Here is a 27,772-nt window from a genome sequence, read left to right on the forward strand (position 1 = left end):
GGAAGGGGAGTGTGAGGGGAGGAGGAGGAGGAGTGGGTAAAGGACAAAGACAGGTTGAAATGTGGAGGTGGATTGCAAGGAGGGAAAGAAGAAATAATAAATTTTGACAATTATGTCGTGGGCTGGCATTTGAATTGCAATTGTGGAAAAATATTCAACACTTGAGAACTTAAATTAATAGTGTCATAATTGTACAGCACTGAATTAACACCAAAGCAGCTCAAAATTACATTAAATATTTTGAATTATTTATTCACTATAATGCAGAAAATTACAGTATCGCACCATTGCTGAGTCATTTCAGCAATATCATGCAGGTTCCAGGTTTAATTCTGTGATTAATGACACCTTTGCAGATCAAGTTAATGTGAAGCTGAATAATTCAAAAATATTAATGATGCAGTCTTCAACAGCTCTCAAACCTGTGCTAAATAGAGCCACTTCTAGGTGAATTAATGGTATAAACATGGCAAATCAATTTAAATTAATTTATTCTCCACCTTACCCCTGCAAGACCACAGTATAAAGGATAACAGTAGTGCTGCATTTGGAAGATGTGATCACAGTGCTGGTCCCTCAACCCAACCTCTTTGGTCAGGAAAGCACAGCAACATCTCCATTTCTTGAGGACATTGAGGTGAGTCAGGCCCTCCATCCCCAACTTTAACCAGTTTTTACAGGACTGTCCGAACCAGACACATCACCTTCTGGTACGGGAATTGCAAGACATCTGACTGCAAATCCCTACAAAAGATTGCGAGCACAAACAATGGAAAATATGCAGACGCTGTAAATCCGAGCAACACAGGCAAAATGCTGAAGGAACTCAGCAAGCCAGGCAGCATCTATGGAAAAGGGAAGAAAAAATCTGCAGACGCTGGAAATCCGAGCAACACGAGAAGGGTCCTGCTGAAGGGTTTCAGCCTGGCATGTCCACTGTATTCTTTTCCAGTATGCTGGCTGGCCTGCTGAGTTCCTCCAGCATTTTGTGTGTGTTGCAAAAGATTGCGAGGACTGCTGAGAAGATCACTGGGTCCTTATCAGGACCGTTGCACTCACAGGGCCCTTAGCATTGTCAATGATCCCTCCCAACCACCCAGCAATCGCTTTGACTCCCTACCAACAGGCAGACGGCACTGTAGCATTAGGACAAGAACTGGTAGAATGGGAAAAAGCTTCTTCCCCTAAGCCGTAAGACTACTGAACTCACGGCCACCACCCAGGTCTCATCACATATGAAGTACCTGTAGTGTTGTACTGTTTACTTTATAACTTCTATCATATATACACCTTTATTATTTGTGGCATAATTATTTATATGTACCTGTGTGGTGCACTTTGGTCTTAAGGACTGTTGTTCTGTTTGGTGGAATACATGTTTGTGGCTGAATGACAACAAACTTGATGAGGTCACACTCTCTTTTGGAGCGTGGGGGAGGGGTCCTCATGTTACAATATTTACATCTCAAGTCATACAATTGACTGCATTAAATACCAAGAAGAGTTTATAAAACTAACCCAAAAGTAGATGTTAAATTCCACAACGTTTTACCAAATTACAGATACAATCTCCTAATAAAATTATCTTCTCTACATTAATGATACTAAAATGATCAAAGAGTAGTTTTGGAAGAGTAAGAGATCAATTTCTCTTAAAAACAATTCAATTACATACATAAAAGTCCGCTTGATATTCCTATGTGAAAATCTGGATATCAAAGATCTTGCACAGAACATGTTGAGTGAATGAGTTGCTCATGAATTGCACTGAATTTACGTTTTAATGAAATGCTCCTCTTGTGGGATGTGGGAAGACAGGGAGACCCCCAGTGTCCCCGACCACAATTGCAAGGAGTGCATCCAGCTGCAGCTTCTAACGAGTTGGAGTTGGAACTGGATGAACTCCAGATCATTTGGGAGGCTGAAAGGGTGATAGATAGGAGATAGAGAGAGGTAGTTACCCCCAAGGTGCAGGACACAGGAAACTGTGTGACAGTCAGGAAGACAAAAAGGGGTAAGGACCCAGTGCAGAATACCTATTTCCAAGCCCCACAAGGACAGGTCTATCACTTTGGATACTCTCAGGCGGGGGGGGGGGGGGGTGTTACTTAACTGAAGAAAGCCACCATGTACAAGTCTCTAGCACTGAATAGACGGGCATCCTTTTAGAACAGAGATGAGGAATTTCCTTAGCCAGACAGTGGTGAATCTGTGGAATTCTCTGCCCAAAGAAGCAGTGGAGGATACCTAAGTAAATATATTTAAGACAAGGTTGGATAGATTATTCTATAGTAGGGGGAAAGGCAGGTAAGTGGAGATGAGTCCATGGCCAGATCAGACATGATCTTATTGAATGGCAAAGCAGGCTCGATGGGCCAAATGGCCTACTTCTGCACATATTTAAGGCAGAGATTGATAGATTCTTGATTGGTCAGTGCATGAAAGGATACAGGAAGAAGGCACGAGATTGAAGCTGAGAGGTAAATTGGATCAGCCATGATGAAATAGCAGACCAGACCCAATGGGCCAAATAGCCTAACCTTACTTCTGTATCTTATGGTCTTACTGTTTTAGGACCTGCAATAACTGCACTCTGTAGAAGCATATACATTAAAAGCTTATGTCATGCAAGAACATGACAGTATTATATTGGAGTGGTGCAAGGATGCAGAGCATGAAGCACTAGCACAAGATGCTGTGTGTAGTAGGACACTGGATCACACCTGGAGTTTTATCCACATGCTGAATTCTGTATTACAAGCTCTGCATTTTAAAGTGGGAAAATATAGTGTTAGGTTCCAAGATGTTCAACTATTTACTAATAACTAGAAAAATAATGTTTGAATACCAAATGTCACTCTTGGTTATGGAACGGGGAGATGAGGACTCCTATGGAGTACATTACTGTGCAAATGTCTTAGGTACATACTGCATATGTAGCTAGGGGGCCCAAGACATTTGCATAGTACTGCAGTAATCTTATTTATTGCACTGTACTGCTGCCACAAAACAAACTTATTTCATAACATTCATAAGGGATGATAAACCTGATTCCGATATGGGAGGCGGGCAGAGAGAGCAGAATAATTCTTGGGAAAAGGGGAAGGGAGAAGGGAGTAAGTGGGAAGCATTAGAGAGACATTGTGCAACGATCAATAACCTAATTGTTCGGAATCAAATGACCTTGCCTAATGTCTCAGGGTTGGGTGTGTCTGCACGCATGCCAACCCCCGCTCCTTCTCTGCCACCTGAGACACAGCCTCTCCTGTGGCGCTCCACCCTCACGATCCTTTGCTGCCACCAGATTTACAAACTCACTCTCTGCTCCATATTGACAAATACAGTACTGTGCAAAAGTTTTAGGCACCCTAGTTATATAACTGTGCCTATGACTATTGCATTGTACAGTATAATTATTAACACTCACAATGGGTCATTTATTTGACTTTATTTCTCAAAATATAACAGATCATAGCTATCACATTGTTTGCAAATAATGATTACATTGTTTAGGTGTTTGTATCTCTTACCTAGTTACATTTCCAGAAAATATATTTGACAGTTACTTCGAATAGTCAAAGAAAAAATTATTTTAATGAATGCACCTAGTTTTCATCCATAAGTTACATTATTTGTAGTATATCTCCTAGGTCCTGGTATTTCACATCACACTTGGTTGAGCAATTCTCCATTATTTAGGATATAAAATAATCACCTCACAGAACAATAGAGGCTGCAAAGTCCATGGAATATGGACGAATAGAACAATGCTAGACTGTGATAAACAAACAGGTCAAGCCAGACGCTAAGGAACATTATACGGTATTCCGAACCATTATGTAATTTGGCATCCCAAGTTTAGAGTGAATATGTGAGATTGCTAAAAATATTCTGATGTGGCAGCCAAATAAAAGTCACAATGTGTCGTTGCTGTGATGTTGAGAATGCAAACATGAAGTTAGGCAGGGAAAGAGAGAGCAGAGCAGGATAGCAACCATCAGAAATCAGTGTAATTTGTAAGGGATAGGGCAAAAGCGATCAAAAATCACTGGAAACGTCGTGGCAAGAGAGCAAGGATTAATTGATTGATGGATTCCCAAAGGTGGGGGATGAGTAAGGAATGGAACTTACTGGACAGGTATCAGACAGCTGTTTGAATGCCACTGGGTTCAAAAGCCTTGTTCCATAGAATATGATTTCAAGATGGTGTTTATTTTATAAGCATAGTTTGTGATGGTTACTGTCTCTTCATATTATCCCCAGGCGAAAGGGAAAAAACATCAGAAATTTAGTTGTTTTTTGAGATACTTCTCTACCAAAGGGGTTATAAGGCGCTCCTTCCCTCTGCTAGCCTGCAGCTTACCCTGGGGGAAGGTGTAGCACCAGCTTAGCCCCCCACCCCTGACCAGAGTCACGTGAAGCCATGGGAGCAGATGGTAGATGCTAGTATGACCACCTGGTCCACATCATATGCGACCACTGACGGCAGGCAATCTGTGAATAGGATGGATAATGGCAAACCACTTCTGCAGAAAAATTTGCCAAGAACAGTCATGGTCAAAGACCATGATGACACATATCATATGACATGGCACATAATGATCATCATCATCTTTGGTTTTTAAAAAATAGAGGAAATACAATACCTATTGGAACAGTTATAGGAATGAAAAAAGCAACTACATGGGATGTTCAATTCTGCCTGTACTTCCCCACCTCCCTCACAACGCATCCGCTAAGACCACAAGTGTGACACCACTTGTCCAGCTTTCACAATTAGGCCACTAGTATGCAGATCCAAAGAGAAACGCCAAACTACTTTCATTTGCTGACTTTGGATGGCTTAAACAAAATTTTGGCAAGCTGGTGAATTGGGCACAGCAGAACCATATCTCTTTGTTATTTGTGAATCTTGCAGATTCTTGTCAAGTTAGAAGTATGCATTATTAGCTTGGTAAGAGTAACTCAGGGGTTGAAATCTGGTACAAAAATTCAGTTCCCTTGTAGACCGTGAAAGTAATTTCAGAAGCAGTGTTCATCATATTTTCTGCAGGCATTGGACAAGTTGGCTGTTATGAAATGCAGTTCACGAGGTAGAAGACCCAGCCCCAAATGGACTTCTTCAATTAGCAGCATTTACTACATAAGTCAAAGTATTGAATATTTCAAGTTCTGTTTCTGCTCTTTACCATGCATTCATTTCTAAAATAGCACACTCACTATAATATTTTCTATGCTAAATTACAAAGATTGCACAGGAGAATAGCAATTAGAAGTTTTGCAAAATGTTTATTTCCCAGTATTATGTAACATTTGGAGCCGAAAGAATGGTAAAAATTACTTAGGGCCCAGCATTTCCTGTGGTTTAACCCACTTTTCAAACTCTTCTGCTGTAAGGAATCCTAACTTGACTGCCATTTCTTTTAACGTTGTGCCTTCCTTGTGGGCTGCCTTGGCGATCTTCGCTGCTTTATCATAACCTGTTTACAAAGAAGTTAAAACCATCATTCTTTGTTTTTGAGAAATCCACACTTCTATCAACAATTTCCTAGCAAATTGTGCACCACAAAACAATTCACATCAATGTGCTTTATTTATAGAGTTCTGTCCATGATACTTGCCAAAACAGTGATGAAGGATTTGCTAGTCAAAAATGCACTCTTCGTTTTGTGGAAGGAATCTATCTTTCTGAACTACTGCTCAGGAATTGTACAGAACTAAACCAGTGAACCACAATGTGAAAATAGCAAAACCATCTCAGTCAACCTCACAAGCATGTACAGACTAGTGTCAGAATTGAGAGAGCCAATCCACAGAGTTAGCCAGCTTTGTCACAATTAGGTAATGATACAGACTGCTCCAACATTAACCCTGTGTATATATGGCCCATTAGAGGTACAAGCAGGGTAATGGGAAGGAAATTACATCAGAATTTCTCGGTATTAGTTCCATACCGCATGAATTACACATGTGCAAGGAGAACTACCGCAGGGTACTGTCCCACTGCTGATTTATCAGCATTCTCTATGTTGAGATCCATCTGGTGGTACTACTGAGGGTATGAGGGGCACACAAGAATGGGGGAACTTCAATGTCCCTCATTCGATGACTTGATGTTACAGTCTCAGAGATGGTTAAAGCCAAAGGACAGATTGGGTTTGAGGGGGCCTGAGAGACAACCAAAGCAATGGAATAGCATGTGGATATCTTTCTCTCCAATTGGTCAGCCATACTGGAATTTCCCCACAAAATAAAAAATTTCAAATTGGCGGTGCGACGCAGTTTGCAGCAGCATCTCCGGAGTTGTTATCTGTTATTTGTCAAGCGGGGTGCCATGCACAATCCTAATCTGATGAAAAATGGACGTGGGAGCATGGAGGAACATCTGGAAATCTCCAGGAAGGCCTTCTTCGTTGTTGCTGCTGTTGTGAGGTCCAGGTCTCTGCTGGGAGAACAGGCGCCCAGTCCTCGGGGTTGCGTTGCTGGTGGCCAGTGGCAGGAGCGTCGTAGCACAGAGGATGGTGCTAAGAGAGGCGGTGCTAAGAGAGGCTGTGCCAGAGGGAATGGTCGGAGGCTCAGAGGTTTGACGGACTCAGAGTCCGCTGCGGTCGGGGTGCTTTCACTGTGTCTGCGTCTGCGAGGCTGAATCCGGCGGCGCCATGGAAGTCCGTAGCGGGGGTATTCCATTCTGCTGCCTGCGTGGTATGACGAGTCTAATGGGACCCTGAGGACTTGTGGAAACTGTGTGGTGGTTTCTTTCAAACTTATTGTCTTTTAACATCTTTGGACTATTTTTACTGTGCCCATGGTCTGTTTTTTTAATCAATTATGGTATTGTTTGCACTGTTGTAACTATGTGGGTTTGTGTAGATCTTGTAGCTTTAGTTTTCGGTTTGTTGGGTGGTAGAGTTAGTCTCCTGACTTGGTGTGTCTGGGTAGTCTTGTTTTGTCTGGTGGATTTGGAGCTCCTTTCCAGGGAAAGGAGACGGTAGGAGACTAAGACGGTAGTGCGATATTAATACACAGCAACCTCTCCGGACTCTGAATTTGGGGATTGCCAAACATTATGTGGATTTTCTGGTGTAGTTTGTTTTGTCGTGTGCTTTTCTAATATCATTCTGGAGGAACTTTATTTCATTTTTTTTTTTACTGCATTGCAGTTGTGGTTTCTAAATGAAAATAAACTGAAATTCAATAGCAATGTGAAGTGCCCTTGCCATCAGAGTCATAGACCGTGACAGCACAACAGGTCCTTTTCCCATTTAGTCCGTACCAAACTATTGTTCTGTCTAGTCCCACTGACCCACACCTGGAGCACGGCCCTCCATACCTCTACCATCCAATAACTTATCCAAAATTCTCTTAAATGTTGAATTCGAGCCTGCATCCACCACTTTCACTGGCAGCTTTTTCCACAGTCACCACTCTCTGAGTGAAGAAGTTGCCCCTCATATTCCCCTTGTCACTGTGAAGACTGAGTCTGACTTTTACATGCAATATTTACATGCAATATTTACATGCAATATTCAGCACTCTGTCATAACCATATAAAAATTACAGCATGCAAACAGGCCATCTCGGCCATTCTAGTCTGTGCCGAACGCCTACTCTCAACTAGTCCCACTGACCTGCACTCAGCCCATAACCTTCCATTCTTTTCCTGTCCATATACCTATCCAATTTTACTCTAAACAACAATATCAAACCTGCCTCTACCACTTCTACTGGAAGCTCATTCCACACAGCTACCACTCTCTGAGTAAAGAAGTTCCCCCTCGTGTTAGCCCTAAACTTTTGCCCCCTAACTCTCATCTCATGTCCTCTTGATTGAATCTCCCCTACTCTCAATGGAAAAAGCCTATGTCAACTCTTATCTATCCCCCTCATAATTTTAAATGCCTCTATCAAGTCCCCCCTCAACCTTCTACGTTCCAAAGAATAAAGACCTAACTTGTTCAACCTTTCTCTGTAACTAAGGTGCTGAAACCAGGTAACATTCTAGTAAATCTCCTCTGTACTCTCTCTATTTTGGTGACAACTTTCCTATAATTCGGTGACCAGAACTGTGCACAATACTCCAAATTTGGCCTTACCAATGCCTTGTACAATTTTAACATTACATCCCAACTCCTATACTCAATGCTCTGATTTATAAAGGCCAGCATACCAAAAGCTTTCTTCACCAGCCCTATCCACATGAAATTCCACCTTCAGGGAACTATGCACCATTATTCCTAGATCATTCTGTTCTACCGCATTCTTCAATGCCCTACCATTTACCATGTATATCCTATTTTGATTAGTCCTACCAAAATGTAGCACCTCACACTTATCAGCATTAAACTCCATCTGCCATCTTTTAGCCCGCTCTTCTGTGTAGCTTTGAAAACCTACTTCATTATCCACAACGCCACCTATCTTGGTATCATCTGCATACTTACCAATCCAATTTACCACCTCATCATCCAGATCATTTATGTATATGACAAACAACATTGGACCCAGTACAGATCCCTGAGGCACACCACTAGTCACCAGCCTCCAATCTGACAAACAGTTATCCACCACTACTCTCTGGCATCTCCCATCCAGCCACTGTTGAATCCATTTTACTACTTCAATAATAATAGCTAACGATTGAACCTTCCATGTGGAACCTTGTCAAAGGCCTTACTGAAGTCCATATAGACAACATCCACTGCTTTACCCTGGTCAACTTTCATAGTAACCTCTTCAAAAAATTCAATAAGATTTGTCAAACATGACCTTCCACGCACAAATCCATGTTGACTGTTCCTAATCAGACCCTGTCTATCCAGATAATTATACATATCATCTCTAAGAATACTTTCCATTAATTTACCCACCACTGACGTCAAACTTACAGGCCAATAATTGCTAGGTTTACTCTTAGAACCCTTTTTAAACAGTAGAATAACATGTGCTGTAAGATTACGTACACAATCAGTACTCATAATGGTTATGTGAGCTACTGTTAAATTTCAGCAACCAAATGGTAACCAATTGGCCAGGCACTTTCCTCACTCCTCTAGCAGAAGAAAAGAACCCACTACCTCTCCCTAACCAGTTGGCCCAGTGCTATCCTTAATCCTTCAGAGGTAGAAAGATTCATGGTGCTCTCGCTAACCAGTTGGCTAGGCACCTCCCTCGCTCCTCCAGCAACAGAAAGGGTAGTCACCATCTCTCTCTAGTTGTCTTAACACTGCCTTCACACCTCCAACTGTGTAAAATCGGTTGAGCAATGATGAACATTGTCAACCTAAATGTAGCTTCAACCAGTTGGTGGACAATTATTCCAGAAATAACGAGAATAATTCCAGGAAAGAAAGGGTTACCATATGAGGAAGGTCTGGCAGCTCTTGGGCTGTATTCCCTGGAATTCAGGAGAATGAGGGGGGATCTCATAGAAACACTCCAAATGTTAAAAGGCCTGAACAGATTAGATATGGCAAAGTTATTTCCCATGGTAGGGGAGTCTAGGACAAGAGGACATGGCTTCAGGTTTGAAGGATGTTCATTCAGAACAGAGATGCAGAGAAATTACTTTAGTCAGAGGGTGGTAAATCTGTGGAATTTGTTGCCACAAGCAGCTGTGGAGCCCAAGTCATTGGGTGCATTTAAAGCAGAGGCAGACAGGTTTTTGATTAGCTAGGGCATCAAAGGATATGGGGAGAAAACAGGGGAGTGGGGATGACTGAAAGAATTGGATCAGCCCATGACTGAAAGGCGGAGCAGACTCGATGGCCTGAATGGCCTACTTCTGCTCCTATATCTTATGGTCTAATTAAGAATTTAAGATGGAGGGCCATGAACATCCCTACGGATAGCAAGTGAATGTAAGGGATATCTGACTGTGCAGCCGGATCCTAACTCCATCTGCAAGTTTGTAGATGATACTACCATGGTGGGCCATATCTCACTGGAGTTGGAGTACAGGAAGCAGATAGAGAGTTTAGTGGCATGGATTCATGACAACCTCAATGTCAATGGAAGAGCTGATCACTGACTTCAGGAAGAGGGTGGGCAGTGCATGTGCTCCTGTCTATACCATTGGTGCTGAGGCTGGGAGGATCAAGTGCTTCATGATCCTTGGAGTGAACAGTAACGTGACCTGGTGCAGCAAAATAGACGCTATGAATAAGGCGGCTCACCAACACCTCTACTCCCTAAGGAGGCTGAATACCTTTTACATGTTGCCATCAACCAGCAATCTAGTATATCCCAAAAATTAATAGGTTACACGCTGAATATCCAATGCATTATTCTATTTCTTAAGACACCACAGCACAGTACAGGTCCTTCAGCCCACAATGTTGTGCAAACCTTATCATCTACTCTAAGATCAATCTAGTCCTTCCCTCCTACATCCCCCTTCATTTCTCGATCATCCATGTCCAATAGCTTATTAAATTATCCTAATTTATCTGCTTCAACCGCTACCCCTGACAGTGCATTTCACACACTTACCACTCCCTGTGGAAGAGAAAGGTCATCTCTGATATCTCCCTATACCTTTCTCCAATCACCTTAAAAGATCTGGCCATTTGTGTCCCGAGAAAAAGTCTGTGACTGTCCATTTGATCTATGACTCTTATCATCTTGTACACCACTAACAAGTCACCTCTCATCCCCCTTTGCTCCAAAGAAAAAAGAATTAGCTCACTCAACCTATCCTCACCATCCAGTTCAGGCTGTATCCTGGTAAATATTCTCTGCACCCTCTCTAAAGCTTCCACATCATAAGACAATTAGAACTAAACACACTATTCCAAGGATGGGCTAACCATGATTTTATAAACTGCAACATTACCTCTTGGCTCTTGAGCTCAGTCCCCAACTACTAAAGGCCAACACACCATACACCTTCTTAACGACCCTATAAATGTACATGGCAATTTTGAGGGACCAATGTAAGTGGACCCCAACCAAGATCCTCCTGATCCTCCACACCACTAAGGATCCTGCCATTAACCATGTATTTCATACAAAACCAAAGTAGACTATAGTACTAATGGTACAAAAGGAAATTATGAAGGGCATAGAGAGAATAAATGCAAGCAGGTTTTTCCCCACTGAGGTTGGGTAGGACTACAACTAGAGGTCATGGGCTAAGGGTGAAAGGTGATAAGTTTAAATGGAATATGGGGAACTTCTTCACTCAGAGAGCCGTGAGAGTGTAGAATGAGCTAACAGCACAAGTTGTGCATGTAACTTCAATTTCAATGTTTAAGAGAAGTTTAAATAGGTACATTGATGGTAGAGAAATGGAGAGCTGTAGTCCTGGTGCAGGTTGGTGGGAGTAAGCAGTTTAGATGGTTCAGCCTGGACTAGATGGACTAATGATTCTAATCTTTTCCAATCTATACTTCTCCCTATGACAATGGAATTTCAACTTCCAAGGCTCAATTTTCAGTTAACAAAGTGTTAAATGAAAGAAGTCCAAATTAGCTGGGCTACTATCTTCAGACCCCTTTCAAGGCAACAGCCTGTTATTTTACACTGTTGCGTACGACAACAGACCGAAAACGCTTAGAATTTCCATCCCTGAAAGTATTGTTTACTTTTAAGACCACAATGCTATTCAAGATCTGCTGGAAACCTTTCACTTCATCTCCTGATTCGAGTCAAAAGAGATTCTTTTCTGTGAAGGTCAGGGCCTTCTTTCAAAGATAAAAGATGATTTTGTTTTGTCTTTTATTCTGACCCAGCATTACATGGTGACATGCTAGGTTTCTGGTACAAAAAGTAAACAAATAACATTTGAAAATCAGTCCTGGAGTCATGTACTATGTGGTGACAGTCAATCACAGCAGGAATATTGATCTCAAGTACTTCACTCTGATTCTAACTCACATTCAGCAGTTTCCCCAAAACGAAGACAAAAAGAAATAACATCAACCTGCTCTCTTACCGATATGTGGGTTAAGTGCTGTCACCAGCATTAGTGACTCATTCATTAACTTGTTAATCCTTTCAGTGTTGGCCTCAATTCCAACCACACAATTGTCTGTGAAGGAGACACAGGAATCTCCAATCAATTGTGCTGAATTCAGCACATTTTTAATCTGGAAGAGAAAAGCAAAATATATCAAATCATCTTGGAGATTAGAACATACAGTTAATACGAAAAGCTGAACGTTAGTCAGGCTTTGTGGTTCTAATGAGAAATAATAATTCCCCCCTGCTCCACTTTGTCTCCTAACCCAATGATCATACACATTAAAAGAGAAATCTATCCCCATTTGAAGAGTTCTTTCTTTTTAAGAACCACCTACTCAATCCAAGGACCTGGTTCAATGCTCTTTACCAGGATTGATTTTCAAATTTCACGTATTTCTGTAGTTCTTTATCAAAACTATAATTCATTCCAGAAACTAGTGAAATTGTACAATATGATATCACATAGAATAGTTGAGAGTGCAAGGAGGAAAATGGGCAAGATAGGAGAAAAACAATATAATAATTATAGCAGAGAGAAAGTAAACAGAAAGGGTGAGGCTTGTGCAGACAGAATTGCCAGCACTTGCCAAATGGATGTTTCTAAACTACAAGCGTGAACAATTTAAATGGTTATTTCTCATGTTTGGAAAAGGGCTGTGCAAAGGATAATATACTTAAACATCAACAAACTCAAGAGAACATACCAACCCTTAACAAACTTCCTTCAATATGAACAGAGGGCAGGGGAGAAAAAAAATAAATGAAGAAAGAACTTGCATATATGCTCCCTTGACATTATAGGAGCAAAGTGGCTGTTCTGAGATGAAGTGACTGTTGGATCATAGGATTGAGCATATGGGATACAACTAATTACACAAACAGGTTCACCAAATTACCACATCACTTGTTCCTTTTGCAAGGGGATTCTATCTCCTGCACTATCTTAGTCAGCAATACTTCACACTATATAGTTTTAGGAGATGAAGCAAAATCCATGCTTAAGTATAACAAGCAATAAGGACCTGACATGTTGGAAAGAGCTGCAGCAAACAGGAGCAGCAAAGATTTACTCCAGTAATCTGTTTGCCACAGCTCTGTCAAACATGTCAGGCCCTCATTGCTTGTTATATATCAGCATGAATTTTGCTTCATCTCCGAAAACTATATAGTGTAAAGTACTGCTGACTTCAAGTTGGTATACAATAGTGGAAATTATCAATTTTTTTGGGTGGGGTAGCATTCATTCCAACATATCTGAAAGATGGATGAGTGGATGTGACAGGAATAGCTATGTAGCAATATTACAAAACCCCAGTGCAGCAATAATTTCAACTTTCTCTTTGAGAATGTGGTTTCTTCTTCCTCTTAATAAAACTCAATTTCCCTAGTCCTGCAGCATATGAAAATCAGCCAAACCTTACAGTCTTTAGTTCAGGGATATAAGACAAAATTCACAGTGCTATATAACAGGCAGTAAACTTAGGGGACTATTTAATATACAAACATAGGCACAAACACAAAGATACATGCATCAAATACACTGCAGTTAGAGGACAAACAACCAATATTACATAGACACCCAGTATGTGCTTTTATTGTTTTGTACCATTGCAAAGGACTCATGTTATGACTAACCACAAATTCCTTCAAAAAAAAATCAGCCTTCTTTTATACTTACCATCATGGGCTTAAACACATTCAACTCAAAGTGGCCGTTACTTCCACCAACAGTGACAGCGACGTGATTTCCCATGACCTGCGCAGCTACCATGGTAACAGCTTCACATTGAGTAGGGTTCACCTTACCTTACAAGGGATAGAAAATACTTCGTGAAAATTAAAGTTAGACGTTAACAGAAAATGAGGCTTTATATAAACCATTGTTTTATTTTTGAATTGTAAGATCACAACAGTCAAAAATTAAATACAGCAACAAAACGAGGTGAAATTGCCTTATATGAACATGTGCACTATCCAAATAAACTCTTCCCGGGCTTCCAGCGAGGTACGGGTATTGATTATAACCGATGTTTCAATGACAAACTGCCATCTTCATCAGGGACGATGCCTGGGCATGTCTAGTCCGGTGTTATTTCTACCTCTCTCCCACCACCCCTCCCCCCCACCCCGTTGTCATCCCTCCTGATTGGTTAGTCCTCATCCAATCAGGTTTCCACTTTTCCATCTTGTTAATAATTGAATTCCAATTCTTATTTCTAGCGAGGTCTTTGTCTTTGTTAAAACTCTTTCCCTCTAGTTTTATTTCAATGGCTTCCTTTACCAGGCAGTCCCGAAAGCCATTGGTGCAGCACAGTAGTTTTGTGCGGTCGAAGTCAATCCTCTGGCCATTGTGAATGCAGAGCTGTGCTACCACTCATTTCTCCGGGTAACCCGAATGGTAATATTTCCTGTGCTCCCTGAAGTGTGTTTCCATCGTGCGTGGAAATATAGGGAAGACAGGTGGGAGTGATAGGTTCCTCCTTGCCATTAGGTTTCCTGGTTTTTCCATCAACACTAATCAATTTCCTTCTCTTTGTAACCATTCTGTAGAAGTGTCATGCATAATTGTCTCATTTGCTCAGGGAGACTCTTTGGATCTAAAATAGTTTTTGCATAGTTAGTCTAAGTCGAAAGAACCACTCTACTTTGGGAGGCATGATGGTAGCTGTTATTGTTGAATTATAAGTCCATTTGAATGGGTTTCCAGTAGACAGCATGTCTGAGGCTATCGTCAGGTTTCTGTCATATTAGAAATGTCCAGGAACAGGAGGCAAATATTCTCCTTCATCTCCATTGTAAACTGAATGGCTACAAGATAAAGGAAATCAATTGGACACTTAAAAACGGTCGAGGTAAAAACTAGGAAACCTAACAACAAGGAGGAACCTGTTGCTATTGCCAGCTTTCCCTATACCGTCACAGTTTCTGGGATTATCTGGATCCTGAAGAAATACTGGATTAATCCCATCTACAAGCCCATAAAGAAGCTCAAAACACAGCTTATGCGGGTCAAGGGTGACCTGGGACTCAGGTTGTCTGGATTCACAGGACTCCCTGTGAAAGTGGAGCAGTATATATCGGCCAGACGGGACACATGGTGGAAACCCACATCAAAGAGAACAGCGGCTGTATCCATTTGGATTACACTGAGAAATTAGCGGTAGTAGAACATGGCATTGAAATAAGAAGAAAAGAATTTTAACGAAGATGAAGGTCTTACTCTAAGCAAGAATTGGAATTCGATTGTAAACAAGGTGGGAGAGCGCAAACCTGATTGGATGAGGACTAACCCATCAGGAAGGATTGATATTGGGATATAAATACCACTGGACTATACAGCATCACCCCTGATGAAGATGGAAGAGTTGTCATCGAAACGTGAGTTATAATAGATATTTGTACCCATCTGGAAGCCCGAGAAGATTTTATTTGTCATGTACGCCGGGAAAGCACTAAATCCTTTTTCATATGCCCTATCCTCTTTTGTCCCAGCTTTTACTATGGCTCTCTAAAGCCCAGTTTTGCATAAGCTCAAAAGGTTCAAGTTTTATATGGCCATTGGACACTGGAATTAAAGTCTCAGTGTTTCCAGATTAATGGAATTAGAAATTATTAAATATTTTGTCACAAGAACCACATAGAATGCTGATGATTGGACAATTCCTCTCAAGCTCTTCAGTGCAGAACCAGGGCTGGTATCACATTGACATCATGTGGATTTCCTGGTTTTGTTACACAGAACAAGGACAGTCCCTTTGGTCAATAATGTTGTGCCTAGCTAATTAAACCAATAATTTAACGGCTACCTAAATTAATCAGAATCTGGTTTAATATCACTGGCATATGTCCTGAAATTTGTTAACTTTGTGGCAGCAGTACAATGCAATAAATGATAAATATAGAAAAAAAATTGAATTACAAATATATTGTATATTAAATAGTTAAATTAAAAATAGTGAAATAACAGAAATAATAAAGTGAGGAGGTGTTCATGAGTTCAGTGTCCATTTAGGAATCGGATGGCAGAGGGGATGAAGCTGTTCCTGAACCGCTGAATGTGTGCCTTTAGGCTTCTGTACGTCCTTCCTGATGCTAACAGTGAGGAGTGGGCATGACCTGGGTGCTGGGGGTCCTTAATAATGGACACCGCCCTTCTGAGGCACAGCTCCTTAAAAATATCTTGGATATTACAGAGGCTAGTACTCATGATGGAGCTGACTATACCGCTTTCTGTAGCACCTTGGTAATGCAGCCTGTCAGAATGCTCTCCACACAGTACATGGTAACTTAATCCCTTCTTGCCTACTCCATTCTTCACATAGTCAGGTGCCGACTAATGAGCCTCTTAGATGCTTCTTTCATGTTTGATCCACCTCAAGCCCTGGCAGCACTTTCCAAACCCATCACTCTGTATAAACAGCTTGCCCAGCAGGTCCCTTCAAACCTAACTTCTCTCACCTTAAATGCATTCCTCTAGTGTTAGAATCGTAGCCCCTGGTGAAAAGATAACAGCAGTCTGCTTGTTCTGCTGAAGTCCATGAATCAGTTGCGATCTACTGCAGTCCTAAGTTTGGTCCCTAAAGATAGGAATAGGCTCCTTTGGACAACAAAGCTTGTTGTAATCAAGATGTAAATTTTTCACCCTATGAACATATATCTTAAAAAAAAACAAAGTACAATATGCAAAGCAGCAACCATAGCCCGGCACTCTGCCGCTGAATACAAACTGTAGAATTACCAGGCATGATGCTGCTCCCTGGTTCGTTCTCAGGCAGAATAAGCTCCCCCAAACCAGAGCGAGGTCCAGATCCCAGAAAACGAATATCATTGGCCACCTTCATCAAACTGCAGGCAACAACGTTCATGGCACCACTCAGTTCGACCAAAGCGTCGTGTGCAGCAAGTGCTTCAAACTTATTGGGCGCAGTGACAAACGGTAAACCTGAAAACAAAGGTTGCATTATTCTCAGTGGTCATTTGGTGCAGTTCAGTGCTTATCGATGGAAGAATAAACACATGATCCAGCATGTGCCAAATGCTAGTGTAAAGCCACTGCTAGTTAGTGTAAGTGCAGGAAAGCACACATTTCTCTCCATAAAATGTCTTCTCCAGTATTTAACAGTTTCACCCCTCCACAGACTAATTAGAGTGAGGATGATTTTGTTTTACTGTGAGTACAACCACGTTCATTTAATTGCATGATGGCTGAAGAAATGAAATTTTAAAAAGCAAATAGAAGGAAAGGGAACATTTAAATATGCAAAAAAAAAATGCTAGTATCTGGTGCGTATATAATAAAAAAAATAAGAGCATTTTCCTTACCTTGGTAAGCTCCATTATTTTAAACTACATTCGCTGAACTGGTATGGCAGGGTGTGCCCAATAATTAATTACATTAGTACAGATTGCTGATACACAATATGCACTGTACAACAAAGAGGAGTCCTTATTGTGGGTGGATTTAAGAAACTACAAGAATAAAATTAAACACAGCCCCCCAAACAGTAGTCAGGATAAGGGATATAAATTTCAATGGGAAAAAGATGCGGCATATAAAAACGGCAATGTTACGATAATCATGGGAGGTTTCAATATGCAGGTAGGTTGGGAAAATCAGGATAGTCCTGGATAGGATACTATGAGAAGGAATTTACGGAATGCTTACGAGTTGGCCTTTTACTGCAGCTTGTGGTTGAACACACTAAGCGAAAGACAATTCTGGACTGGGTAACACGTACAATGCGCTGGAGGAACTCAGCAGGTCGGGCAGCATCCGTGGAAATGAGCAGTCAACGTTTTGAGCCGAGACCCTTCGTCAGGATTGAAGAGGGAGGGGACAGGGGCCCTATCTGGACTGGGTGTTGTGTAATGAACCAGGTTTGATTAGGGACCTCAAGATAAAGGTAAAGGCAATGATCCTAATATGATAGAATTCACCCTGTAATTTGAGAGGGAGAAGATAAAGTCAGATGTATCAGCATTACAGTGGAGTAAAGGGAAAATAGAGGCAAGAGAGAGGAGCTGGCCAAAGTTGACTGGAAGGGGATGCTAGCAGGGATGACAGCAGAACAGCAATGGCTGGAGTTTCTGGAGGGAATTCTGAAGGTGCAGGGTAGATACATGCCGAAGATAAAGAATTCTAAAAGGTGGATAAAGGTAACTGTGCCCGAGAAGGGAAATTAAAGATAACATAAGAGGAAAAAAGAGGGCATATAATATAGCAAAAATTAGCAGGAAGTTAGAGGATTGGGAAACTTCTAAAAACCAACAGAGGGCAACTAAAAAAAAATTATAAGTAGAGAAAAAATATAAAGCTGATCTTACCAATAATATCAAAGAGTTTGCCAGAAGTTTTTTTTCAGATATATAAAGTAAAGGAAAGGCAAGAGTGGATATTGGACCCTGGAAAACTATGCTGGAGAAGTAGTAATGGGGACAAAGAGATGGCATACAAACTTATTAAGTATTTTCTGTCAATCTTCAGTGTGGAAGACACTTCAGTGTGGAAGAAATTGAGTGTGTCAGGGGGCAGAAATGAGTGTAGTTGCTATCCCTACGGAGGAGGTGCTTGAGAAGTTGAAAGATCTGAAGGTAGATAAGTCACCTGGACCAGATGGACTACACCCCAAGGTTCTGAAGTAGGTAGCTGAAGAGATTGTGGAGGCATTAGTAATGATCTTTCAAGAATAAATTGATTCTGGCATGGTTCCAGAGGAATGGAAAATTGCAAATGTCACTCCACTCTTCAAGAAGTGAGAGAGGCAGAAGAAAGGAAATTATAGACCAGTTAGTCTGACTTCAGTGGCTGGGAAGATGTTGAAGTCCATTATTAAGGATGAGGTTTAGGGGTATTCAGAAATGCATGATAAAGAAGGGTAAAGTCAGCATGTTATTCTTAAGGGACAACCTTCCCTGACAAATCTGTTGGAATTCTATGAGGAAATAACAGGCAGGATAGGCAAAGGAAAGTCAGCAGATGTTGCTTATTTGAATTTTCAGAGACCATTTAACAAGGTGCTGTACATGAGACTGCTTAACAAGAGTCCATGGCATTACAGGAAAGATACTAGCATGGATAGAAGGTTGGCTGACTAGCAGGAAGCAAAGAGTGGGAATAAAGGGGGTCTTTTCTGGTTGTCTGTTAGAGACAAGTGGTGTTCCACAGGTGTCAGTATAGGAACCTCATTTTTTTCATGTTATATGTCAACAAACTGGATGATGGAATTTATGGCTTTGTGCCCAAGTTTGTAAACGATACACAGATTGTGGATGGGAAGGTAGTATTGAGTAAGTAGGGAGGCTGCAGAAGGACTTGAACAGTTTGGAAGAATGGGCAAAGAAATGGCAGATGGAAAATAGTGTAGAGAAGTACATGGTCATTCATGCACTTTGGTAGAATAAAAGCATAGACCATTTTCTAAAGGGGGAAAAATTTCAAAGGTCAGAGGTGCAAAGGGATTTTGCAGCACTTGTGCAGGATTCTCTAAAGGTTAACTTGCAGATGGAACTGATAGTAAGGAAAGCAAATGCAATGTTTAGCATTCCTTTCGAAAGGACTAGAATATAAGAGCAAGGACATGTTGCTAATATGCATCTCCTCTTTCCCTTCCTCCCATGCTTCACTCTCCTCTCCAATCAGATTCTTTCTTCTTCAGCCCTTTACCATTTCAACCTATCACTTCCAAATTTATTCCCCCTCTCCCACCCACCTTCCCTCTCACCTGGCTTCACTTATCACTTGCCACTGTGTAAACCTTCCCCTCTCCCCATCTTCTTATTCTGGCCTCTGCACCCCTCCTTCCTTTCCAATCCTGATGTTCTGTGGGCAAAAATGCCTCGTTAATGAGAGGTCAGAGGAGAACAATCAGATTGGCCCAAGCTGATAGGAAGGCAACAGTAACTTAAACAATCGTGTTATCTGGATGACGGAATTTGTGGCCAGGTTTGCAGACAATATAAAGATAAGTGGAGGGGTAAATAGTGTTGAGGAAACAGGGAGTCTGCAGAAGGAGCTGGACAGATTGGGAAATAGGCAAAGAATTTGCAGATGGAATATAGCATACTGAAGTGTATGGTCATACATTTTGGTTCCATACTTTAAATGGACAAGAAACTTTCTGAAACGTCAACTCTTTATTCCCATTCAAAGATGCTGCCTGACTTCCTGAACTCCTGCAGCATTTTGTGTGTGTTATTCAGTATTGGATCATCAGGATTTGTGGGGTTTCCCCGCAGTTCTGTGCAATGATCATTATTGGATTTATTCCTTTCAAGGCTGTGTTTGCATGCGAGACATTTGAACATTATATTTAAAAACTAAATTATTATTAATAGCCATAGCGCAGATACAGTTTTGCACAATGTCTGACCTGTGAATTCTGAAACTTTGGCAGCCACCTTCTCTGCAAATCCTATCCGCGTGTTCAATCCAGTTCCCACGGCAGTTCCACCAGCCGCTAATTGATATATCCTTGGCATTGCAGCCTTAATCCGTTCCATGCTATATTTTATCTGCTGTACGTAGCCACTAAATTCCTAAATTGAATGAACACCAAAAGCCATGAAATCCAAGCAATATTTTAAAAGGTAACTGAGGCAGTCTGGAAGAATATCATGTAGTAAGATCTCATGGTCACAGTAATCTGAATAGGACAGTTTTATGGAGACTATATTAGCAAGTTAACCTTTTATATTAGAGACATCCAAAACAACCTAAATTTCTGGCATGAAGGCTTCCTTTCACTTAGCCAATCTCAATTCATTTTCTAATATGGGACACAGCAGAAAGCCAGCGATGATTTTCCACAAATAAACAGTTTCACTGAAAAGAGATGTGTTATTGTTGATGAACTTTGCTTGGAGAAAGGAAGGAGGCAGCAGGAAGGATTGTGGAAGAATGGGAGTGAAATAAAATTTACCACAGCTAAGTTGAAATTCAATGCAAGCCAGATTGAAGAAGCTTTGCATCTGACTATGTGCACAAATTTGATTAAAACCCTTTGTCTGAACTGAAAAGTATCTGATTCCCTTTGGCTGCTCCACTATATACCCAATGAACACAAGATTTTCAAGTGTCTTTCTTCTTCATTATTTATTACACCTAAATGAACTCATCTATTGGACTCACCCGGCTGGACTCTCTCATTTAACCCAAAAAAAGTCTGCTGCCTTAACTGGATTTGTAATTCAACTGGCATCCAGGTACGATGTTAGAGTTCTCAAAACCTTTTTCAAGTTCTTCCAAGGCCTAACCCCTCCTTTTACCAGGAGGCTTCCCCAGGCCTACAATGCAGAGATCTTTCTACACCTCCAGTTCTGTTCCTTGTACACCTCCAATATCAATCATTACCTTCAGCTGCCAAGATCACAGGCTCAGGTAGTTCTTTTTTAAAGGTTTCTGCTCTGTTGTCCTTTAAACAGTGACTACATTCAGCGGCCATTTTATTAGGTACACCCATACACATGCTCGTTAATGCAAATATCCTATCAGCCAATCATGTGGAAGCAACTCAATGCATAAAAGCACACAGACATGGTCAAGAGATACAGTTGTTGTTCAGATCAAACATCAGAATAGGGAAAAAATGAGTTCAAAGTGACTTTGACTGTGGAATGACTGCTGGGGTCAGATGGGGTGGTCTGAATCATCTCAGAAACTACTGATCTCCTGGGATTTTCATGCACAAGTCTCTAGAGATCACAGAGGATGGAGCAAAAAAAAAACATCCAGTGAGTGGCAATTCTGTGGGTGAAAATGCCTCATTAATGAGAGGTCAGAGGAGAATGGTCAGACTGGCCCAAGCTGACAGGGAGGCAATAGTAACTTAAATAATCATGTTACTTGGATCATGGAATTGATGGCTTTGTGGCCAGGTTTGCAGACAATATAAAGATAAGTGGAGGGGTAAATAGTGTTGAGGAAGCAGGAAGTCTGCAGAAGGACCTGGACAGACTGGGAGAATAGGCAACGAATTTGCAGATGGAATGTAGCATACTTAAGCTTATGGTCATGCATTTTGGTTCCATTCTTTAAATGGAAAAGAAACTTTCTGAAATCAGGATCCAAGGGATTTGGAAGACCTCATGCAGGATTCCCTAAGGGTTAACTTGCAGGCTGAAGCAGTGGTAAGGAAGATAAATGTAATCCCAGCACTTTTCAGAATCAGAATCAGGTTTAATATCATTGGAGTATGTCGTGAAATTTGTTGACTTTGCAGCTGCAAGCAATGAAATACATAATAGAAAAAAAAACATGAATTACAGCATGTATATATAAAATAGTTCAATTCAATAAGTAATGCAAAAATAAAAAAGTAGTGAGGTAATGTTCATGGGTTCAATGCCCATTCAGAAATTGGATGGCAGAGGGGAAGAAGATGTTCCTGAATTGTTGACTGTGTGGATTCAGACTTCTATACCTCTTTCCTGATGGCAGCAATGAGAATAAGGCATGATGTGGTATGTACAAGAGGTATCTAATAAAGTGGCCACTGAGGGTATATTTACCTTTGCTGTCCATGCGTTTGGGCAAGTAACAATAACAGCTTATGGAGCTTTTTGTTAAATTTATTTTAATACTGCTCTTTCATATCACCTTACAATATTAAAGATTTTACATTAATACAATTTATTAAATGTTGTTCCTGTTACGAATGTGCCACAACTTTGAGGGGCCGAAGGGTACAAAGTCACCCCCTCATTCTTGAGAATCGCAAGATCGCTATTAATTCGGGTCTGGGACCCAGGAAATGAGAGAGAATCCTCAAGGTTTTGGAATGTGTCCTGGCCTCAGCAAGACAAAGCCACGAATAACGGTCATTGTCTCTTGGAGACAGAATTGCGTATTAAGTACAGTACTATTCATTGAAGCCCTCAGGGGATGACCAGAGTGGGCTGGTTGAGGGATTGCATCATCCCAACCTGATTGACATCTGAGACCCCATGAGTAAGGATAAAAGAGGGTCTGGAGAACAACCCCTTCAGACACACCAGGAGAAACGTATGAAACCGGTGGGGACTTGTGTGTGTGTCCATCCTTGCCTGGATGACAAGTCCTCCACGGAATGGCCTTGCTAAAGGACGAATACAGATCAAGATCGGACCAAGGAAAGCCGGCAAGTTTCTTTTCTCGGAATCTCTTTCTCTCTTCAACAATTGAAAACCCAGCGGTCCCCAAAGGCTGAAGCCTGAATGAACTGAGTGACTTTTATATTTCCATCAGACAATACATTTATCCCCTAGACAACGATACAGCTATTTCTTATTGATTATTATTATACCCACACTTTTAGATTTAGTATTGACGATGTATATTATCTGTATGGTTGCATTGATATTATTTTTGTGTATTTTTACTAATAAATACTGTTAAAAATAGTACTATCAGACTTCAATGGACCTCTCTATCTTTGCTGGTAAGTGACCCAGTTACGGGGTTCGTAACATTCCCAACTCATATTTATGTACTTTCTTTGTATACCAATATCAAGTCATTTCTCAATGTCAGATGTAGAATGAAAGTAGGTCTCAATAGCATGATCCTCAAACATAAGCAACTTTTAACTAATTAGGAATCCAGATATATATAAAAAAATGCATTGATTATTAATTAGAGGAGAAACTCTTGCTGGATGTAATTTAAACACAACAAAATAATGTCTATACAATTAACTTAATTTTACTGCTCTCGAAGATGAAAGCAGGACTTACCCCACCGCAACAGTTTCCTTTTCTCAGGAGAAATGAAGCAGTATTCATTTATCCTATCCTGACCTGTACAATTTCACACTCCTGGGACCAATCTCCTAAATCCTTTCTGCACCCTTTCCAATATTTGGTATCTATTTTATAAAGTAGTGACCAAACTAGTGTGCAATATTTCAATTATTATATAACTCAAGTTCAATACAGGTTTGTTGAACCTGTACTGCTTCCACGTGTTGTATTCAGTCCCGCTAGAATGAAACTCCAGTATTTGGTTTGCCTTTGTAATGGCGTTGTTAATCTGAACAGACACGGTAATGGACAAAATCTATGGACTACTGAGAAACAGTGTGTGATTTCTAGTATCCCTGTCTAGGTTTGAAACCTTGGTGAAAGTGATCTTTAGGGTATTGGGATCCAATGTCCATTCAACTTACATTACATCTTTGTCCAGTAAATAATACACATGAAGGATCTGTTCTCAGCATGAAGCATTTGATATGATTGCTGCAAAAGGACAGATTTTTTTAACCATCATTCCAGATGAGCTCCCTCTCTCAGCTGTGCTATCCAGTTTCTGACAGATTGTCTTTTTATTTCTCTTTGCTTTCTTTGTCAAATAACTGAGATTTCATACAACAAAACCCACCTGCCCTAAAGACAGAGGTACTGCATCTTGTGTATGTGTACGGCCAATCTTGATAATGTCTGCAAATTCCTTGGCCTTAGCGTCAAGGGCATCATGGAGCTTCTGCAAACCGGGCAGGAGTACCTCATGAACCTCCTTTGCAGCAGCAATATGCATGGCAGTTGGGAATGTATCATTGGAACTCTGCAACAAAGGGAAAGAAAGGAATTGGGAAATCAAGACAAATTCAACATCTGACATAATTAAACATTAAGTAAGATAGAAGTGCAGAATTAGGCCATTTGGCCCATCAAGTCTGCTCAAATTTATTTTAATAGTGCTCCTGCACATCACCTTGTAATACTAAAGATTTGACACTAATGAAATTTGTTAGTGCTGTTTCTAATTCTATTTATGAACTTTCTACAGGCACTCACATCAAATCATTTCTCTGTGATATTAGGTCCCAATAGCCATGGTCCTCAAGCATTAACCACATTTAACTAACTGGGAATTTGGAAAGATATTAAAATTATTCAAATGAAACCTTCAAATGTTGGAAATATGAAATTAAAAACTAGAAAATAGCAGACACATTCAACAGGTCAGGAAGCATCTGTGGAAAGAGAAACTTAACATTTCAGATCTGATTCCCTGTAATATTAAACCTGTTGCTTTCTCCATAAATACTGCCTGACTTGCACAGTGTTTCCAGAATCACTTGTAATAAAATGATTTCCTACTATATACAAGCTAATACGTGTCATTTTACAGACCATTTAAAAAAAAACACAAAGTTTCACAAGGCTAGAACCAGTACCTGGCTCTTGTTCACATGGTCATTGGGATGGACGGGATCTTTACTGCCCAGTTTACCTCCAAGAATCTCAATTGCCCTGTTGCTGATAACTTCATTTACATTCATATTAGTTTGCGTTCCAGAGCCAGTCTGCCATACGACCAGAGGGAAGTGATCATCCAGTTTTCCAGCAATCACCTGCAATGACATAAAATACCTCATTTTAAGATTCTTGTACCTTTTATTCAGTCTTAGTAACAAAGAATAGCAGCAAATAATCAAGTTGCTCTTAACATCATAATACAATACTTAGAACAAAAACAGAAGCCTCAGGACTAACCCAGTTGGTTCTGGAACAGGTATTGCCTCACAACCATCAGGCTCTTGAAGCAGAGAGGATAACTTCACTTGGCCCCTCACTGCAATGTCCCCACAACCAATGGGCTCACTTTCATGCTCTCAATATTTATAACTTGTCTATTATTATTTCTTCTTCATGTATTTGCACAGTCTGTTATTGCCTTCTGTACTCTGGCTGAACGCCCTAGTTGGGCAGTCTTTCACTGATTCTATATGGTGATTATTTCACAGAGTTATTGAGTACATCCACAAGAAAATGAATCTCAGGTTGTATATGGTGACATATATGTACTTTAATAATAAAATGTACGTTGAACTCAAGGATATTGTGCAAGTTCCAATACTATGTGTATGTGACCCTGCTGCAGGTGAGGCTTTCATTGCACCTGTGCATACATACACGCACAGGTGTGTAACACAATAAGCTCGACTCCGACTTTGGGAATACAAGGACTAGACTTTGAAGCCCATCCATCCAGATCTATCATCACAACCAATCCTGAAACATGTTAATTTTCTTGCCCAATCCATTTGTGTTTAATGTAATTTTCTACTGTACTGTAATATCTAATAGTACAATTCATTGTACAAGTCAAACTTCTATATTAAACTAAGTTGTGAATTTTTTTTTTGCATCGTCCTACTGTATGACTGAAAATTGCCACCCACTGGCCAGATCATAGCATGGCAACGTTAATGATCAGAAATAAAGAACAAAGAAATAAAAGTATTAGTAATCTCATTTACCTTTAATATTTTTCCTTATATATCACATATTCTGTACTTATCCTATCATGGGCAAATTACTAATTTCCATGGCATTTCTCCTGATTAACACGGGCGCCCTGAGGTGGTCATATGAATTGCATTTTAAGACTAAGGCACTCTGGACTGGTGACTTGGGCTCACTATCAGCAGTTTCTGTATTCACAACATGCTTAGTGTCTAACCTTCAAGAACATACAATCCCAAACCCCAAACACCTCCTATATAAACTGATCCTTGCCAAAAATGTACAGATCCTCCCTGGGTTACGAACACCTGACTTATATACAGTTTGTCCACACAAACACACATTTGGGAGGTTAGTAATAAGCTATACGGCTGAAAGCATCTTCTGAGAGGGGAAACTTGGTCTGAAGGAACACCATTTCATCCTGCAGAGAAAACGCTCTGGTTTAACTACACATTAGCCTTCGTCGGCTGTTTTTTTTAAATATATTGCTGGGTGGCCTCATTTCTAACTTATTAACTGGGTTACAAACAGTTCTCAGAAACAGAACCCTATTGTACCTGGGAAGGACCTGTAATTTGCTTAACTTGGTAAGAAATGATTGATCTGCTTATCACTTAAATGATTTAAAGCCACAAAATTGAAACATAAGAATCACGCCACAGAACAGCAATGTTTAAAATACATTTCAATTTTACAGGGCTATTGGTGAGTATTTAATATTTCAGTACTATTTTAGTAATATTGCAAACATATATTGTTTCATTAACCATTCACTGTTTATTCGCATAATTCATTACAGGTTGTATGTAAGAGTAATGGCATACGTCATTACACCACCATGTCATATGTGAGTGCCTCACTAAAGTAAAATAAAGTAGACACATTATCTTTTCTTTTCATTAATTTCTGGAGTTACAAGCCACAATAACTATGAATCAAAGTGTTCTGTGTGACGACACTGATGATTTTGTATTTTTGTGAGACATTATAAACAGCCCTTTTTTTTCCAGTTTTTCTTTTTCTCTTCCACTTCCATGGAAGTAATGTCAAATATCACGCTTTATTTTCCCTCTACTCACCAACAGAGAGGTTTCGTTAAAATAACGTATCTGGAAAGTTTTATTTTCCTTATTAGTTATTAGATTAGTTTTTTTGCATAATTTTTTTTTCTTTTTCTTTTTTCTGTTTTTTTATTATATATTATGATATACCTAGATTTGCCTAGTTTATTTATATATTGTATCGTCCATGATTTAGGAATACTCATTTATACTGTAATCATTGCTTATGTATTCTTTCATGTGCAGTTAAAATGTGCATGTTTGTAATCCCATTATCTATGAATCAATCGTATTTTGTTGATATTAATAACAATAATAAAAAGATTGAAAAAGAAAGAACAAAGTGTTCTGTGAAGCAGACAGAATGATGAAGTCTTCAAGAGATGCCCAATTCCAATTTCACAGCAAATTAAGGTATTTAAATGCTACATAACTTCCAAAGCCTTGTATGCATTGATACAATTTTTTCTCATAATGCTTGGTACTTAACAGTTCATTTATCAGAATGCATAGAGCTCTGGAGT

General features: G+C 40.2%; 1 protein-coding gene across 1 annotated transcript in view; it reads right to left on the reverse strand.

Moving 5' to 3' along the window:
* Positions 1–3,432: 3,432 nt before the first annotated feature.
* Positions 3,433–27,772, reverse strand: part of fh (fumarate hydratase) — a 33,774-nt gene continuing 9,434 nt past the window's right edge. The window contains exons 4-10 of the mRNA XM_059985676.1: positions 25,113–25,289; positions 24,314–24,496; positions 20,331–20,496; positions 16,700–16,903; positions 13,640–13,767; positions 11,933–12,086; positions 3,433–5,480 (exon numbers count right to left, since the gene is read on the reverse strand). Of these exons, the coding sequence (XP_059841659.1) occupies positions 5,338–5,480; positions 11,933–12,086; positions 13,640–13,767; positions 16,700–16,903; positions 20,331–20,496; positions 24,314–24,496; positions 25,113–25,289 (1,155 nt within the window). The 3' untranslated portion in view covers positions 3,433–5,337. The remainder of the gene's footprint in view (positions 5,481–11,932; positions 12,087–13,639; positions 13,768–16,699; positions 16,904–20,330; positions 20,497–24,313; positions 24,497–25,112; positions 25,290–27,772) is intronic.

This window comes from Hypanus sabinus, chromosome 12 (assembly GCF_030144855.1).
Source record: "Hypanus sabinus isolate sHypSab1 chromosome 12, sHypSab1.hap1, whole genome shotgun sequence".
Classification (NCBI taxonomy): Eukaryota; Metazoa; Chordata; class Chondrichthyes; order Myliobatiformes; family Dasyatidae; genus Hypanus; species Hypanus sabinus.